The 20,238-nt window shown below is 34.0% G+C and overlaps 1 protein-coding gene across 9 annotated transcripts in view; it reads left to right on the forward strand.

The window, feature by feature from the left end:
• LOC145307377 (uncharacterized) overlaps positions 1-20,238 on the forward strand; it is a 449,599-nt gene that overhangs the window by 32,364 nt on the left and 396,997 nt on the right. For 7 of the 9 annotated variants that reach the window (XM_080149789.1, XM_080149786.1, XM_080149787.1 and 4 more), the window contains exons 9-15: positions 1,146-1,253; positions 2,238-2,344; positions 3,950-4,007; positions 5,434-5,503; positions 6,161-6,385; positions 8,106-8,174; positions 17,198-17,269. In XM_080149789.1, the coding sequence (XP_080005915.1) occupies positions 1,146-1,253; positions 2,238-2,344; positions 3,950-4,007; positions 5,434-5,503; positions 6,161-6,385; positions 8,106-8,174; positions 17,198-17,269 (709 nt within the window). The remainder of the gene's footprint in view (positions 1-1,145; positions 1,254-2,237; positions 2,345-3,949; positions 4,008-5,433; positions 5,504-6,160; positions 6,386-8,105; positions 8,175-17,197; positions 17,270-20,238) is intronic. The other 2 variants (XM_080149793.1, XM_080149792.1) reach the window with 2 other exon arrangements.

The raw sequence follows: 20,238 nt of genomic DNA on the forward strand, positions 1-20,238 counted from the left end.
TATAAATAAAATGTCCCATCTGACTTAACACTTAACAGTCCATCTATGTATCTATCTATCTATCTATATATCTATCTATCTGACTTAACACTTTACTGTTTTAGCTTTTCTACTATGACCAGCAGGTGAAGCCTGACTCCATGGTGGGAAGGCTCTACAATATGGCATAACAGTCCATCTATATCTATCTATATATCTATCAATCTATATATCTATCTATCTCTCTTTCCATCTATTTGTCTGTCTTTCCATAGATCCATCTATCTGTCTTTCCATCTATCTATCCATCTGTCTATCTATCTATCAGTATCTATATCTATTTTATCTGTCTTCCATCCATCTAACTGTCTTTCCATCTGTCTTTCCATCTGTCTGTCTTTACATCTGTCTATCTATCTGACTGTCTATTTGTCTGTCTATATATCTATCTATCTGTGTATCCATCTATCTATCTGTTTATCAATCTGTCTATATATCTGTCTTTCCATCTATTTGTCTGTCTATCTATCTTTCCATCTATCTATCTGTCTATTTATCTAACTAACTGTCTGTCCATCTGTCTTTCTATCTGTCTTTCCATCTGTCTTTCCATCAATCCATCCATACGTTTTTCCATCTATCTATCTATATCTATCTGTCTTTCCATGTATCTATCTGTCTTTCTATCTGTCTTTCCATCTATCTATCTATATATCTGTCTATAAATAAAATGTCCCATCTGTCTTTCTATCTGTCTTTCTATCTGTCTTTCTATCTGTCTTTCTATCTGTCTTTCTATCTGTCTTTCTATCTGTCTTTCTATCTGTCTTTCTATCTGTCTTTCTATCTGTCTTTCTATCTGTCTGTCTGTCCATCTATCTATCTGTCTTTCCATCTGTCTTTCTATCTGTTTGTCTGTTTATCTGTCTAACCATCTGTCTTTCCATCTGTCTTTCTATCTTTTTATCTGTCTTTCTATCTGTTTGTCTGTTTATCTGTCTATCCATCCGTCTTTCCATCTGTCTTTCCATCTGTCTTTCCATCTGTCTATCTATCTATCTGTCTGTCTTCATCTATCTATATATCTATCTATCTGTCTTTCCATCTATCTATCCATCTGTCTATAAATAAAATGTCCCATCTGACTTAAAACTTTACTTTTTTAGCCTTTCTACTATGACCAGCAGGTGAAGCCCGACTCCATGGTTGGAAGGCTCTACAGCCTGGCACGAGAATTCAATCTTCCCGCGGAGCTGGTCCACAAGCTTAAACAGGTATTACATCCGCTGGATTAGAACCGGTTCTCAGCATATTATCCGCATGAAATCCGTGCAGAAAGCTGTCTATAATACGATATGATTATATGACTACTAATCACCAGGGATTTAAAGGGATAAGACATTGGCTGATAAATTTATTTACATCCCATAATGATTACATACAAAATTACCCCTTCTGTAATCCAAAGGTTGATCAAATACTAAAACCTTATAGGTCAGTTTAGGTTAGACTATTTTGGGTATGTATAGGTACCCAAAGTTTGTTATAAAACTTTGAGCACCAGTTCAAAGTTCCCCCTTTCCTGGGAATACTAAATAATAAATAATAAACTAAATTACCCCCTTAGATTTTTTATGAGACTGGTAAAAGGTTAATCTATGTACATTCCTAATGATATTTAACAAAATTATCCCCTTTTAAGATTTTTGATGAGGCTGGCGGCAATAAGATTGATCTATAATATACATTCCCAATGATAATTCACCAAATTACCCTCTTAGATAGGGACATTTTGCTGTTTACTACACTAGTCCTGAAAGTTTTATGATAACGTTTTCTTATTCGTTAGCTTAGCAACTTTGTGGACTTTAGCGAATTTTGATTGGTTGGTTCATTGAGTGTTTAAACGTTTCAACCATTAATTTTAGATTTTGGACGAGGCTGGCAACCAGATTGAACTAAATACATTCCCAATGATTATTTACAAAATTACCCCCTTAGATTTTGGACGAGGCATTTTGGTCCGATATCCGGATATCCGGCTGATTTTTATTGCCGGGTATTGGAATTATCCGGATATCCGGCTGATTTATATTGCCGGACATTGAAATTATCCGGATATCCGGCTGATTTCTATTGCCGGATATCGAATGATGGCCGGATATCCGGCATTATAAATCAACCGGATATCTGGTATACGGTAACTCTTATCTATATACATTCCTGATAATTAACCAAATTACCCCAATCGTTTCTAGATTTTGGACGAGGCTGGCAACCAGATTGACCAACTGTCCTACGACAACCATGATCTCAGCGCTAGGCTTGATCAACTTGGAGCGGATTTTGACAAGATAGATGCCAGGTAAACCGCTGGTTATCCGCTGGATTAGAACCAGTTCTCTTTTTTCTATCCGCGTCTATAATATCTGTCTATAATACGATGCAATAAATATCTATGAAAACGCAGGGATCTTAAGGGATATGACAATGGCCGATAAATTGATGTACATCCCCAATGGTGATACACAAAATTATTTTCACAGTAACTTTTCTCCTATTTCTAGACCCTACAGCGCGGCGGCCATTTTCTAACCCTTACTCAACCTAACCTATCTTCATTCAAAATTAAAATATACCTATTTTTGGACCAAAAAAACTTAAGACGCTAATTTTAGCTTAGCAATTAACAATTTGAATCCGCTATTAAAATAACTGATTGCAGATTTAGATTCTGGATTTAAAAATTGTCCAAATATTGGACGGATTTCGGATTGCCAACTCTTAGATTCTATACTAGACAGACTCAAAATACAAAAAAAATGGCGCGCAATTCTAAACCATTTTTAAGATATAATGACTATACCAAAGAAAGTGTTCTGGTAGCTTTTTTTCAGCAATATGTTAATTTTGATTTTCATAAATAAATGGAGGGGTTCCCCCTGGGAAAGAATTTTTTTTTCTCGTATTCATTCGAATCCGGTGAATAGGAACCGGTTCTCATCCATACGAAAAAACTATGTCTAGCATCGTATTATAAATATCTAGCTTTCTACGAATATAAAAATGTACAATCATAAGAATAAAACCAGTTTTTTTAGCCCGTGCCTACGGCACTTAGGGGCTAAAAATCTGGTTTTAATCTTATAATTGTACATTCTATATCCGCGGAAAGCCGTTTATAATACGATGCGAGAAATAACTTTTTAAGTATGGCTTTATATACCTTCCTGAAATCTTCTTGAAGAGTAGATTAAGAATAAAAAACTATTTTTGAAAATATTGACCCTAGCAAAAGTTATCCTTAAATAACTGTCAAAATCAGCTGATTTTGCTAAAATGGCCAAAATTGTCAGTCTTTTGAGGATGGCTCTTGCTAGGATCAAAATCTTTTTTTGATTCTTAATCTACTCTTTTTTTTGTGCTAAAAAAAGCCACCAGAACAGATTTTTTGGTATCAATGGTCATTATATCACAAAAAGAAAGGGCTGAAATAGCGCGCCTATTAATTTTTTTAAAAAGTGGTAATTATGAGTTGGTGTATTCTATTCTTACTAGCGGCTACGCCCCTAGAGGCCTCTAGGGGCACTTGAGGAGAGTCGAATGTTATAACCCAATTTTATTATTTTAGATTTTAAAAGAAAAATTTAAAAAAAATTTTTTGGGGGATTTTTTTTTTGTGGGGGGGTGTCCCCCTCCGCCATTTTTTATTTTAGTTATAAAAAAAATTTTAAAAATTTTTTTTTGGGGGGGGGGATTTTTTCTAGGGGCGATCTATCTTGGGAGGGTGGTGGTACCCTCCCCCAAAATATTTATAAACCTTCCCAGGACTTATGAGAAGCTACCCTGTTAAGGAGAACCCGATCGGTTCAGTGGTTAGCGAGATCCTTCGGCACAAACACACAGACAAATACATAGACAAACACACAGACATCCTGTTACTTTAGTATAAGGATTTATATTTTTACAGTTATCAAGGTATCACAGAAGAGCTGGTTAAGAGGGAAGAAGAATTCAAGGAGTTCAAGGTATTTTATCAATTAAGAAAAAGATTCAGGGGTGTATATTCTGCACAAGATTCATTTTTTTATCCTGCTTCAAAAGGGTATACCTATTTTTTCCCCTCCCATTTTTTCCAGCAAGGAAGGGAGAACATGGAAAAACATGGAAAAACATTTTCAGAACTCTTTATTTTATTCATATTATTCCCCCTTCCATATAATATTTTAGTTTTTTTTCGCCACGGAAAGGAGAAAAATGTAAAAGGGTGTTTTCATTTCTCTAAATTTTTTATATTTTTTCCCCCTAAAAACATTTTTATTTTCTTAACCACAATTTAACAGGGTCAATTTAGCAGAATATACAACCCTGAAAAGATTTTGATATATTTTTTGTTGTTTAATGCTTATCCAATAACAAGTACTTTTAGCGGCTACGCCTAGAAGCCTCTAGTGGCACTTTAAATGTTTTTTTTTTTTCAAGTCTCTACGATACTTCTTTATGTTGCATTCAAGTCTCTCAAATATTTTTTTTCTCGATTTATTGTGTTATCTCTTGGGAGGGTGCTGGTACCCTCCCCAAAAATAGTTATAAACCTTCCCGGGACCTAGGAGAACCTGATCGGTTCAGCAGTTAGCGAGATCCTTCGGTACAGACAGACACAGACAAATATACATCTTGTTACTTAAGATTTGTCTGTAGCTTAAAGCCTTTCTTGAGACTAGATTTGTCAAAAATGATTTTTTCTTTGATTACAATTTTATCCATTAAAATAGTTATTTCTGAGCTCGTTTTATAAACAGCTTTCCGCAGATTCTTTTTTTGTTTTGCGGTATGCGGATTCTGGATTGCGGATTCTTGCAATATTTTAATATGTCTTTTTTTTTATAAATATTAGTATTTAGGAATAGTCCCTTTCGTGGCAAATGGGTTTTTATAGGTTATTTTAGGTTAGGTTAGGTTATATTGAGTTAGGTGATTGCCCCACAGGGTTAGAGCCCCCCGCAAGGGCCAGAAATGGGAGCAAAGCTAATGTGAAAAATATTAAGAATCGCCCCTTAAGGTGTGTTGTCACGAAAGGGACTAAACCCAAATAATCTAGCCCCTACCTAACCCTTACTCAACCTAATCTAAACTAAGAATGTAAACTTACCGTAAAAATAAAATGCCAAAATACCCACCATTTTAACTTTTTAACAACATTTTTTTATGTGATAAAATCTTCAGGTTGGTCTGATTTTTGGAGTACTTATTCCTATTACAAAAAAGTACAATATTATAAGCGAATTATCTCTTTAATTGAGTCTTAAAAATGTCTTAAAAATTACATTGCTACCCAAAGATTGACCGCTGTGAGTTTCATTTAATTGGTACATAAAGTTTATTACATTGGTACTCAAAGTTTTTATTACATTGGTGCCCAAAGTTTTATAATTGTCAAATTTTTTCCTTCAGGGCCAATATGAGAATAAGATTGACCGCTGTGAGAAGGAGCTTGAACAGTTGGTAAACACTGTTGCTAAAGGTAAATACAAGTGCTGGGCCGGATATCCGGTTTGGTCATCATCAATATCCGGCCAGATACCGGATATTTAAACTATCCGGATACTGGATATTGTAACTATCCGGATACTGGATATTGAAACTATCCCGGGATATCCGGTCGATTTCTAGTTTGATATCCGGTTATCTGATAATTTGCTGGATATCTTACTTTGGCCACATATCCAGCACTAGAAATTAGCCGGATATCCGGTATCCGGCCAAAAATGTGTCCGGTTCAAACCTAGTAAATATGATATAGAAATGATGACCGTAGTTAATTTGATTTACTTTTTTTCTCCATAGCATAAAAGCGATTTTTGCAAGATAATTTAATTTCCTATGATATAAAGACAAATTTTTCTAAAATCGAAAAATCTGAGTTCTGAAATTTGCGTCACACTTCCAATATTTTGTCTGAAACTTAAGAGCTCAATAACTACCGAACCAATTGAGTTCTCCATTTTATGGAAGATTCTTATAGGTTCCTGGATGGTTTTAGGCTATTCAATTTGTATATCTTAGTCTGCTCACAAGGAAACCTAGCTCCTATAGGCGTAGTTGTAGTATACAGTAAACCATGTTTTGATATTCTCCACCCCCTTTGAATACAGAGAAGAAATGAGAACTAATATTTTAGCCGCTGCGGATGATAAGCAGCCAGCACCCAGCCGCGAAGATCCGTCTACTAACACCCGCCAAGAGCAGTTACGCAACCGCCGCCAAAAACAAGCCGCCGACCGCAAACAAAAAGCTGCCGACCGCCTAAAGGAAGCGGCTGACCGCAAGAAGCTAGCTGCCGACCGTCGCCGTGAACCAACAGCCAGCCGTCCACAGCAGGCTAATACTCAACCGGCTGCTGCAGGTTAGTCTAATGCTTATTTTAATCAGGGATCTAAACCGCTGGATAAGAACCGGTTCTCCGTATGATATCCGCGGAAAGCTGTCTATAATATATATCTATGAAAACGCAGGGATCTAAAGGGATAAGACAATGGCCGATAAATTTATGTACATCCCCAATTATGATACACAAAATTGCTCCTTCGGTAGAATAAAAGTAGTAATTGAAACATTCGAACAACCATTAAAAAATTACTTAGGTCCCCTAAAGTGTCAAGCCAACTAATAAGAAAACTTTACTATATAACTTTGGGGACTTTGTAATAAATTAAACAGCCAATTGTCCCCTCTCTATCTCTCTATATATATTTTAGCTCTGATTTTGAGTTTCCTGGCCTAATTTTCTTAAATCAATAAAGGTACTAAGAAAGAGAGGGAATGTCTGATTGAGCCAATAGGAGAATCGCATCGGTACATACATTTAATTTCATTGGTTGAAGTTTTGTACACATCTTGTTACGAATGCATGTTTTTTTTTCATTTCACACTTAGATAAAAGTCAGCTGTAGAAAGCTTTGTGGAATCGGAATTAATTGCCCAAAAATTTCGTTTAAATTTGAAAGCTTAGTAACGAGGTGGATTCTTAAAAAAAAAGTTAGGCTGGCTACTCGCTGGTGAGGCAAAATTATTTTTGTGAAAAATCCTCCAAGATCGACTAAAAAAATTTACAAAAATTTAAAAAAATCTTAAAAGGGTCATTAACATATGATTTTGTTTAATTTTTGTAGATTATTTATGTGCTTTTGGATGATTTTTCACAAAAATAATTTTGCATCACTATCGAGTACCTAGCGAGTCTATAATTTCTTAAGAATCCACATCAGCTTGAGTCGAAAGTAAACAATACTTTTGTCTGCTAGAAATGTTCCTTCTTAGATTTGACGAAAAAAGGGTTCAGAATATGCTTCTATTCTTCTATTTCTATTCTTAAATCCTATAATTAGATACAAGTGGCTAGAGGCCTCTAGGGGCACTTAAGAGGAGAGTCTAATTTGATAATCCAATTCATTATTTTAGATTTTAGAAGTAAAAGTAAAAAAAAAAATTTTTTGGGTGGGGAATATTTTTGTATGGGGAGGGGTTTATTTTTTTCTATGGGCGATTTCTCTTGGAAGGGTGGTGATACCCTCCCCCAAAATAGTTATAAACTTTCCCAGAACCATGTGAGAAGCTACTCTGTTAAATAGAACCGGATCGGTTCAGTGGTTAGCACGATCCTTCGGTACAGACCGACACACAGACAAACAGACATCCTGTTACTTAATTATAAGGATATGACGGTTTAACAAAACTGGTTATAAGCTTATGATTGTACATTTATATATAACAGGCTATAATACAATACAATACACGATTTTTCTGTGTGGCCTAGAACCGGTTCTAATTCAGCGGAAATTAGTCTGTTTCAAGGGCCATACTGGAAACATTATTATTAAGGTTGGGCCGGATATTCAGTTTGGCCGGATATCCGGCCGTTTTCAATATCCGGCTGGATACCGGATATTGAAACTATCCGGATACCAGATATCCGGCTGATTTTTAATGCTGGATGTCCGGTAAGTTGACTGATTTCGAATGTTGGCCAGATAACCGGTGGAAACCGGATATCCGGCATTAGAAATCAGAAGGATATTCGGTATCCGGCCAAAAAAGTATCCGGTCCAACCCTTATTATTATGTAGGAAACCCAGGAGGAGAGGAAGATTTGTTTGCTAATTCCTTTATCACCCCAGTATCTCCAGCTAATACAGGTTCTACCCTTTTTGTTATAAAACTTTGGGTACCGTGTTTATAAAATTTTGGGTACTTGTTTAATTTACAGTCAAATGTTCCCTAATGAAATACATCATGAAACCTTCTCTAAATTAAAATTATTGGTTAAAAAGTTTGGACGCCTTTAACTGACGGGTAATAAAAATCTGAAAATTTAAATGACGCAAATTCTGAACGCAATTCTCACGTTTATCTAAAAATGCAACATATAATAATAGCTATTAAAACAATTTTCAAGCATAACTTTTATCTTATTAGGATAACAATTAAATAAGAAAAATATTTTTACCATATGAAATTCGTGATCAAACACCTAATTGAAAAAAAAATGCAAGATATAGCTTTTATTTTAAGAAAGACTAGGGCAAAGGACGCCCCCAAGAAGCCTCTAGGTGTTCTTAAGGTGGGAGGGGGATAAGTCAACCGCCCTTCTACTTTTTAACTGAGTTTTAATAAGAAATATTCAGAAAAAAAATTTGGGGGTGTGATTTTAAATTGGGAGGGTGGAGATACGCTCTCCCAAAATAGTTAAAAACCTTCCCTGTACCTAAAAAAAAGCTTAATTGCAAAGGAAAACCAAACAGATGTCATTTTTTAACAATTTTATAAAAAAAACATTGGCGCACTTGTATAAACACCTTATCGCTAACAAGTTTTGGAATAGATAACCCAGAACCATCCAGTTCAAAGGGAATGCAGAAAGAGAGGGGGTGATTCTAGTTTTTTTTGGAGGGTTGGGGGAGGGGGGTTGTTTAATTTAAAGGAGTTTTGTTGAAGGGGGTAGTTTTGTTGAAGATGGTAGTTTTGTTAAAGATGGTAGTTTTGTTGAAGATGGTAGTTTTGTTGAAGATGGTAGTTTTGTTGAAGATGGTAGTTTTGTTGAAGATGGTAGTTTTGTTAAAGATGGTAGTTTTGTTGAAGATGGTAGTTTTGTTGAAGATGGTAGTTTTGTTGAAGATGGTAGTTTTGTTGAAGATGGTAGTTTTGTTGAAGATGATAGTTTTGTTGAAGATGGTAGTTTTATTGAAGATGATAGTTTTATTTGTTAGGGGGGGGGGGGGTATTTTAAAGGAGTAGTTTTATCGAAGGTGATAGTTTTATTTTTATTTTTTAGGTGGGGGCAGAAGGGACACGTTCTAAAACCAAAACTAATCCAACTTACAAAATTTTTAAAAAATTGATAGGATAATAGTGTGGCTTAGAACCAATTCTAATTCAGCGGAAATTAATCAGTTGCAAAGTTATACTGGAATTTATTTTCATATTCGTTATCCAGTTACAGTGTGTTTTTTTTTATGAGAACTTTTTTGAAAGCAATTTTACCCCACTTATAGTTATCAGAATTTAATGATTAATGGCTTATTTTCTTCGTTTTTTAAGGCAATTAATAGAACAACAAAAAAATATTTCAGTTTTTATTTAAAAAGTACAGTAAAATCTAAAATTCAAAACTTAGGTGTCAACATCTAAAAATGGTTTTAGCGCATTTTTCTTATGCTCAAATAATCCAGGGAGTAAGGGAGGGGACAATGGATCGAATATTCAATTTTTAGGAGTCTCAGACTTTGGGGACTGGCTTAAAGGGAACATGCAAGAATTTAGCAGTTTCTAACCAATCTTGGGGACCAATTATGAATGACGTCACGCAAAATCATGCATAATCCCGCGGCAAACTAGCGCGTCAACAAAAAGATAAACAATAACAAGCAGACAGTATATTTTGATTTTGAAAATGATTTTGAAAATTATTTTGTAAATTGAATCATTACATTTTTTTATATCTAATTCTTGTTTAATGTTAATTCATTCCGATTAGTGCGTTGTAGAAAGAAATTATATTAAGATTATTAGTTATTATGAGCAAAGCCTTCCTATAATTAGGTCCCGCACATTTGTACATCCGTAACGGTTAGCTATTTTCGTTACTTTAGACATGTTAGATGTTTCTTATTGATTTAATGTAAAGGCAAAAGTTTTTTGTCTTTAGCTTAATATTTCTGTAATTAATGATCCGATTAATTTCAAAATTTTAGGGAAAATTCACGAAGTCCTGAGTTGTTCAAGGTTTGTTTATCATTAAAATCTCAAGATGGTGTTATTTTATTTTTCTGTCCTGGATGCTAGGAGCGCAGCTACCAGTTTTCCTAAGATATGTTACTTAGACCTTAAGATCTTTAAAATTAAGATGTACTTATGTTCTCAACTATTTTATTTATGTAGTATGAAATTTTGATGCAAGGTATCTAATTTTTATGTCGTTAATTGAAATAACTTGAGTTAAAAGTTCTGTAGGAAGGTAAGGGGGGGGGAAGTTTGTACACTTATAGGAAATGAAATTCAGTACCAAAGTTTGGGAGGGTACTGTGGGCTTGTTTTTAAAGTTATCAACCTAATTCTTTTTGTAGGCTCTCTTATATGACTGGATATACACGTATTTCTTTGAAAATTGAATTTCGGCACTTTCCTTCTAGGGGCTTGTGGAGCAATAGACCCCCCAAAACACTAAAAATATGAGTTCTGAACTTATTTTTAAAGATATCAACCTGATTTTTTTTTATAATATTTTTTTAACATAACCGAATCAACGAACCATTACAGATTTCATTTTGGGACTTTCCTTCTAGGGGCTTGTGGAGCAATAGACCCCTCAAAACCATAAAAATATGAGTTCTGACCTTATTTTTAAAGATATCAACCTGATTTTTTTTTATAATACTTTTTTAACATAACCGAATCAACGAACCATTACAGATTTCATTTTAGGACTTTCCTTCTAGGGGCTTGTGGAGCAATAGACCCCCCAAAACACTAAAAATATGAGTTCTGACCTTATTTTTAAAGATATCAACCTGATTTTTTTTTAATAATACTTTTTTAACATAACCGAATCAACGAACCATTACAGATTTCATTTTGGGACTTTCCTTCTAGGGGCTTGTGGAGCAATAGACCCCCCAAAACACTAAAAATATGAGTTCTGACCTTATTTTAAAGGATATCAACCTGATTTTTTTTATAATACTTTTTTAACATAACCGAATCAACAAACCATTACATATTTTATTTTGGGACTTACCTTCTAGGGCTTGTGGAGCAAAAGACCCCCAAAAACACTAAAAATATGAGTTCTGACCTTATTTTTAAAGATATAAACTTGATTTTTTTATAATACTTTTTTAACATAACCGAATCAAAGAACCATTACAGATTTCATTTTCGGACTTTCCTTCTAGGGTGTAGTGGAGCAAAAGACCCCTAAAACACTAAAAATATGAGTTCTGACCTTATTTTTAAAGATATCAACCTGATTTTTTTAACACTTTTTTAACATAACCGAACTTGGTAACTTTTACAGATTTCATTTGGGACTTTCCTTCTAGAAGCTAGTGGGGCAAAAGACATGCTGTATTTGTTGCAATTGAAAAACCAATCAATAACTAATAGTTTTCTTTTTTTACACTGAATACTTAATTTTTTTCAATTATGTAGATAGTTTTTGACTTTTTTTAAATTTTTTTAAATTTGTTAGGATACATCATCATTTTTAGTCTTTGTACAGTATTTCTATACCAAGTATTATGAAACCTTAATCTAGTTGTTTTAATGTAATTTTTTTTAAGAATACTACATAATATTTGAATATGACTGTGAATTGATTCAAGCGCATTTTCATTGGACCCTAGAAGGAAATCAAAATCTGTAATGATTACATAGTTCATTTATGTGAAAAAATTTCACATTAAAAAAATATTTTTAGTGTTTTGCTTCACTAGCTTCTAGAAGGAAAGTCCCAAAATTAAATCTGTAAAAGTTACCAAGTTCAGTGTTAAAAAAGTGTTTTAAAAAAATCAGGTTGATATCTTTAAAAATAAGGTCAGAACTCATATGTTTAGTGTTTTGGGGGGTCTTTTGCTCCACTAGTCCCTAGAAGTAAAGTCCCAAAATGAAATCTGTAATGGTTCATTAAGTCAGTTGTTAAAAAAGTTTTCTTTAAAAAATCAGGTTGACATCTTTAGAAATAAGCTCAGAACTCCCATTTTTAGTGTTTTTTTGGAGTCTTTTGCTCCACTAGCTCTAGAAGGAAAGTCCCAAAACGAAATCTGTATTGTTTTGTAGATTTGGTTATGTTAAAAAAGTATTATAAAAAAATCGGGTTAATATCTTTAAAAATAAGCTCAGAACTCATATTTTTAGTGTTTTTGGGATCTTTGCTCCACTAGCCCCTAGAAGGAAAGTCCCAAAATGAAATCCGTAATGGTTTCTTAGTTCGGTTATGTTAAAAAAGTATTATTTAAAAAAAAATAGTTTGATATATTTAAAAATAAGCTCAGAACTCATATTTTTAGTGTTGGGGTCTTTTGCTCCACAAGCACCTAGAAAGAGAGTCCTAAAATGAAATTTGTAATAGTACGTAGATTTTGGGGGTCTTGCTCCACAAGCCCCTAGAAGGAAAGTACCAGGGTTGTCATTTTGGGCGGGCGCTTTTGGGCGGGCAGTTTTGGGCGGGCGGTTTTGGGCCGCCCAATATAAGGTCATTTTGGGCAGTTTTAGGCACCCCCCCTTTTGGGGGAGAGAAAAAGGGGAGGGGGTTAAAAAAGAGGGGGGCGGGCCTATTTTTTGGGTGATATCCTTATACTAAAGTAACAGGATGTGTGTCTGTACTGAAGGTTCTCCTTAACAGGGTAGCTTCTCATAGGTTCTGGGAAGGTTTATAACTATTTTGGGGGAGGGTACCACCACCCTCCTAAGAGAAATCGCCCCTAGAAAAAAATTTCACTCCCCCAAAAACTTTTTTAAAATTTTTTTAAAATTAAAAATAAAAATGGGGGGAGGAAACCCCCCCCCCAAAAAAAATTTATTCCCCCCCCCCCCTAAAATTTTTTTTACTTTTTACTTTTCAAATCTAATATAATAATTGGATTATCAAATTTGACTCTCATCTCCTCAAGTGCCCAAAAAGGCCTCTAGGACCGTGGCCGCTTGTTAATAATATAAATTAGTAAGCTTTTTTGTATCAAGTAGCCGCTTGTTAACTATATACAGCATGACCCTCGAAAAAGTATTTTTAAGCATCTGCAGCTCTTATTTCTCAATGAATTATTAAAAAATGCATATGTCCTTGTTCTCTATAGTATTCCACGTAAGTAGATATAAAAATATTTTTTTTACCTCCATTAACACCGGAGATTTTTAGTGCTAAAGTTTTGAAAAAGTGACTGAGGAAAAAGTAACTTTTAACATGAAACGACTTTTTTAGCAAAATTAAGCTAGAAATCCTTTTATTTTTGTTACTAGCAGAAACTTTATACAAAAATGAAATAAAAAATTTAGTTTTTGAGTTAAAAGCATTTTTTTACACATATTTTTTGAGTCTTTTTAGTTTAATGATATTTTGAAAAACTTACTTATTAGGCAAAATTGTTTAAGATTAAAAAACCAAATAAATCTCTATGAATATAGCAGGAAAATTGTTTTTGTTTCACAATCCTAACTTTAATAACAAAAAAGTTATAAAGAAAATAAAAATAAACATAATGATTTTTTAGTCTAAAAAGCTTAATTTACCCCCTATTAAATAATTGAGATGTCAGAAAAGTAGGCGGAGCAACTGTCATAATTAATCCTTTTCTATAAATAAGGGTTAATAAATAACCTAAAATTTGCAAATAATCAATTCATTCAGTAGTATTTTTTGCCATTAAAAATTTATATTTTTTTGTGGAATAAAAAAGAAATATTTAGTTAACTTGTTTTTCTTTGTGTCTCATTATTCAGTTGCCAGAAAAACATAATATAACCATCCAAAAAATAAGAGAAACAAAAAAAAATTCTTTTTCTCAGTCACTTTTTCAAAACTTTAGCTCTAAAAATCTCCGGTGTTAATGGAGGTAAAAAAAATATTTTTATATCTACTTACGTGGAATACTATGGAGAACAAGGACATATGCATTTTTTAATAATTCATTAAGAAACAAGGATGACAACATCCATAAGTAGCGAAGCACAAAAAATCGTGGATGGAAATACGTAAAAGTAGATTGAAAGTGTATTTATCCCAAAAAAGTTTGAAAATTGGACCAAAAACACCAAATATATGGGGAAATATTTAAAACATATAAAAATAGCCAAAAACCTGATAAAAGGCAGTCTGACCGCCATGGTTGTTTTCTTTAAACGACGGGAAATTTAATTTTGATATCTATAACTGAAAAAATTTTGAAAATCGGACCATAAACACTGAAGATATGGAGAATAATGTGATAAATACAAAAATAGCCTAAAACCTGTAAAAAGGCAGTCTGGCCGTCATGGATGTTTTCTTTAAAAGACGGGAAATTTAATTCTCATATCTATAACTGAAAAAATTTTGAAAATTGGACCATAAACACTGAAGATATGGTGGAAATGTGAAAAATACAAAAATAGCCTAAAACCTGCAAAAAGGCAGTCTGGTCGTCATGGATGTTTTCTTTAAACGACGGGAAATTTAATTCTCATATCTATAACTGAAAAAAATTTTGAAAATCGGACCATAAACACTGAAGATATGGAGAAAAATGTGAAACATACAAAAATAGCCTAAAACCTGCTTAAAAGGGGTCCGACCGCCCTTGATGTTTTATAGTTAATTGTGCTCTTTAATAATGGGAATATTGTCAAAAAATTTCAGCTGTCTATCTTTAATAGGAGCCGAGAAAATCACGTTTCCCCTATTCTGTCTTACACGGACGGACAGACGGACGGACGGACGGACGGACATTTCAAATTATAGAGTAGCTTCGCTACTAATAAGGGCTGCAGATGCTTAAAAATACTTTTTCGAGGGTCATGCTGTAAATTAGTAAGCTTTTTTTGTATCAAGATAAGGATTTTGCTAACTGCTGAACCGATATGGTTCTCCGTTCCAGTGGAGCTTTTATAGGTCCTGAGATGGTTTTAGGCTATTCTATTTCTAATAATAAGTCTCGGTATGGTTTTAGGCTATTTTATATTCTTTTTATATGCTTTTTACGATATTTGCCCAAAAAGGGTGCCCAAAACCACTTTTGGGCGCCCAAAACCCGCCCAAAACCCTTTTGGGCAATTGGGCCGCCCAATATCAAAAAAAGTGCCCAATTCGACAACCCTGGAAAGTACCAAAATGAAATCCGTAATGGTTTCTTCAATTTTCTTTTAGTGTTTTTTTGGAGTCTTTTGCTCCACTAGCTCTAGAAGGAAAGTCCCAAAATGAAATCTGTAATGGTTCGTTGATTTGGTTATGTTAAAAAAGTATTATTGAAAAAAATCAGGTTGATATCTTTAAAAATAAGGTAAGAACTCATATTTTTAGTGTTTTGGGGGGTCTATTGCTCCACAAGCCCCTAGAAGGAAAGTCCCAAAATGAAATCTGTAATGGTTCGTTGATTCGGTTATGTTAAAAAAGTATTATAAAAAAGATCAGGTTGATATCTTTAAAAATAAGGTCAGAACTAATATTTTTAGTGTTTTGGGGGGTCTATTGCTCCACAAGCCCCTAGAAGGAAAGTCCCAAAATGAAATCCGTAATGGTTTCTTCAATCGGTTATGTTGAAAAAGTATTATTTTTAAAAAATCAGGTAATTATCTTTAAAAATAAGGTCAGAACTCATATTTTTAGTGTTTTTTGGGGTCTTTTGCTCCACAAGGCCCTAGAAGGAAAGTCCCAAAATGAAATCTGTAATGGTTCGTTGATTCGGTTATGTTAAAAAAGTATTATTAAAAAAAATCAGGTTGATATCTTTAAAAATAAGGTCAGAACTCATATTTTTAGTGTTTTGGGGGGTCTATTGCTCCACTAGGCCCTAGAAGGAAAGTCCCAAAATGATATCTGTAATGGTTCGTTGATTCGGTTATGTTAAAAAAGTATTATTAAAAAAAAATCAGGTTGATATCTTTAAAAATAAGTTCAGAACTCATATTTTTAGTGTTTTGGGGGGTCTATTGCTCCACAAGCCCCTAGAAGGAAAGTGCCGAAATTCAATTTTCAAAGAAATACGTGTATATCCAGTCATATAAGAGAGCCTACAAAAAGAATTAGGTTGATAACTTTAAAAACAAGCCCACAGTACCCTCCCAAACTTTGGTACTGAATTTCATTTCCTATAAGTGTACAAACTTCCCCCCCCCTTGTTTTAGTAAGTTTTGTAATAGAATTATTTAAAGGCTTTTTCATGTCTAAGCTTTTTAATAAATACAATAAAAAAATTTGGGTAAAAGATGTTGTAAAAGTAAAATAGTATGTTTCCTTGATTTTCCGAAGTTTAAATAATAATAATTATGGAAATGAATTGTAGACAAGGGTTATGATCTCTAGAATCAAGGGCTTGTAGTAAAGCATCAGTTTAAGGATGGTGCATTTCGTATAAAAAACAATTCAAAAAGTCAAAAATTTCCACTAAAGGTTGCTATATTGTAAATACTTGTTTTATCTGGAAATATCTGGGTTTTCAACCTTAAAGGGTCACAACTATAAAATTGAATTAACTGCCCATTGTCCCCTCCCTTACTCCCTGCAAATAATCAACCTTTTGCGAGAATGGCTGCTAAACACTTAAAAGTTGAGATATAGAGCTAAAAATATATACAGATACTATTAGGGACATGTACTAGAAAATATCAAAGTTTGAAGGTCATATATCAACCAGGGAGGGAGTTCTGGCCCCCCAAAGTCGACTACAGAAAATCCATTTTTTAAAGAAAAATGCGCTAAAACCATTTTTATATGTTGACACCTAAGTTTTGAAATTTAGATTTTACTGTACTTTTTAGATAAAAACTGAAATATTTTTTTGTTCTATTAATTGCCTTAAAAACGAAGAAAAAAAGCCATTAATCATTAAATTCTGATAACTATAAGTGGGGTAAAATTGCTTTCAAAAAAGTTCTCATAATAAAAAACACACTGTAGTAATATCTTTATAAAAGTGAAGCTTTTAAATCTGTATTGATATACTGGAAAAATTATCACATCTTTTTCTTGTAGGAAACTCAGGACAGGACCATGGCAGTGAAGATTTGTTTGCCCCAGATGGTGGAAATATGGCTGCTTTCCAAGGTATAGGGGTTATTTTGTTTAATATCATTGGAACAGGAATAAGGTAGTGAGGATTTTTGCCATTTTCGAAAAGCTAAAGAACTCCTTTCTAGCCCTTCTGTGGGCTGAGATCTTTAAATTGGGCACCCTAAGCACTTGGAAATTTATTAATAACGTCACAAATAGATTTTCTAGAGGTATAATCGCATAGATTTTAAACAGAATTTTCAAAAAAATTATAAGTGTACAAATAAACGTGTATTAAAATTACTCTCATTTGAAAAAGCCATATAGTAGGCTTAAGTAAAAAATTTGCTTTACGTAAATGCATATGTAAATTAAGAAATAAAACGGGACTGCACTAATGAAAAATATTTAGAAATACAATGCACTGTACAATTAAATGAAGTGAGAGTTTTTAATATGTTGAGCTCTCCTTCTTCTGATATTTTAAACAAACTCTGACAAACTTCCCTGGCTTTGCCAGGATGGGTTCTCTTGTCAATTGAGATGATCTGCTTGAAAATATCTAGCTGGTCCTTTGCTTCCTTGGGTACTTCTGCCAGTCCCACATGGATGACTTGACCAGACTTCTCAAATTTGGCAATACTATACAGTGATGTTACTGGCCAACTTACCTGACACCCTTATTTTATTGCCAGAACCTCAATGCTGTTTCCACTGACACTTAAACCACAATACATTGAAAAATTTCACCAACTTTAATTTAACACATCTGGCTAACTTTGGCAGATTTGAGTTGTGTGGATCTCCTGTTGTTAACTTCTGTGATAAGAGCCTCCAGAAGTTCTAAGTAGTCTATGTTGGCTTCAATGTTGGTGATGTACAAATTCTCCACAACTTTGATTCATGTGACAACCCATTTAAATGGACCAGGAAGAACTTGAGGTGTTGCGATTGTTTTTTTATCAATGGGCTGTTAACAATTTCTTTGATAACGACAGGTACATTTTCAACTTTTTCTTCCTAAACTTGGTCAGTGGTGTAAATCTCATTTGTTTCAGGGCTAGTCAATGGTTAATTGCTACATGTCTCACTCTCGCATATTCTCATTAATTCAACTTAGCTCCCTTCGCTGTCTTTAAGATCCTTATTAATAATAAAATTGGTTTCACAGTGGGCTTGCTCTTATTCTCATTTATGAAGTCATCAAACATTTTGTCCCTGGCTTCAGGAGTGCCCAATGTGCATTTGATCAGAATACTAGGTAGCTGTTCATAGTCACATCTTTTGCCATTTTCTAGTTTGTACAAACTTGTTGGACAGCTTATGGTAAGACCCTTGTCCAGTAGAAAAACTTTGACAAGGAAACCATCTTTCTTCATCTTCTCAATTCTGCCTCTGAAAAAAGCTAGGTATCCCTCAGTCTGTATGGTTGGCAGTTGTGGCACTCTAAAATGCCCATCACTTCTTTAGGTAACGTAGATACCTAATAATATAAAAGAGACGCGTACTTGCGTTTAACAACATTAGATACGATCTATAATATTTATCGTATGTAAGAAAAATAAGATTGCCGGATTTTCTTAGTATTTATTGATGAAAAATATCATACATTTATTAGCTCCCGGCATTTTCTAATGATACATATAATTAAAGTGTTCTAATTTTAATTGTTTTTACCTTTGAAAAAATGCAGTAAACAAATTAAAATTAAAAATACTTGATTTATTATTTATCAAATTACACGTTGAGTATGACCAAATAATTTCAAGAAATTTCCGCTGAACTTATCAGCTGATTTATTCCAGATTGTTCCGGCAAAGTTGCGCATGCGCACTCTCCATAAAATAATGCCACGTCAGACCCATCATATAAGGAATAATTTAATATTGTATGAAGCGACTAATTTTAAGTTTTACAACAATGGTACACACCTTGCCAAGATATGCAATGCTTCAGAAGACCTGCTAATGTTGTCTTGAATATCGTTGGAGAAGTCATTGTTAGATATACCATGGACAAAGAAGCAGTTGATACTCTTGGCATATATAACTAGGTCAGCAAATGGGTTTGGAATCAGTGGTTGACCAGCTGCTTATGTATTGGCAGTAACTTTCTTTGCATCCAGTACTACGTTATCATCCTGGTGTTTTGCATCAGATGTCTTTGCACTACTTTCTTGATTGAGGGGTTTGGAAGTTTGTAGGAATCTTACATCCTTTGCTTTAAATTGGTTTTCACAGCACCACTCTCTACTTCTTTATCTGAAAACTTAGCATCTTTAGAGCCAGTTGGTATATTTTGAATTTCATCTGCATTATCTTCAACAGTCTGAATTCTATGGCTGTTGGACAGCCTATTCTGGACGCAGCTGGTGATGGCCGTCTTTGCAGTGTTAACAACTTCTCTTGATGGCTTGGCCTTAACAACTTGTTTGTGTGTGACAAACTGCTGGTTAGGTTTCTTGGTGTCTAGAGTAGGTTTTGAGGAACCTCCTTGAGTGGCTTTAAATATCTCCTCCACAAAATTGTCATCCTTAAAAATAACTGCCATTTCTTAAAACAGAGGAGACAAATTTCTTATGGTCATCGACTAAATACTTTCTGACTTCATCAACAATATTGGCATCATTTCTATTCACTGTATCAGCTGTCTCTAGGGAAACTGCTCCAGCCATTGGTTCCTTTCAGAGGTCCCTTTAGGACTAAAAGCTGCCTTTTCTTGACAACTTTTTTGTAGCCTTTGTCAGGAAAGTTCAATTTAAATTTAAACTTTCTACTGTAGAGAAAACCTTGACATGATAAGTGAGGTTGCTGTTGAAACCCAGCCTACGGTAGCTTCAATTCATTCTTGACATCTGCCAATTTTGCTGCAACATTTGATTAGTGGCACTTTGCTTGCTCTCATGAGGATCTAGTCCAATGTGACAACATCTAGCATGTGACAATCTTCTTGGAGTTGGTGTGGGTTCATGACTGTTAAATGCCCTGTACATATTATGTTGCAAAGGTTTCTGTTGACATGTC

Source organism: Acartia tonsa, chromosome 15 (genome assembly GCF_053477335.1).
Source record: "Acartia tonsa isolate MP-2025a chromosome 15, ASM5347733v1, whole genome shotgun sequence".
Taxonomy (NCBI): Eukaryota; Metazoa; Arthropoda; class Copepoda; order Calanoida; family Acartiidae; genus Acartia; species Acartia tonsa.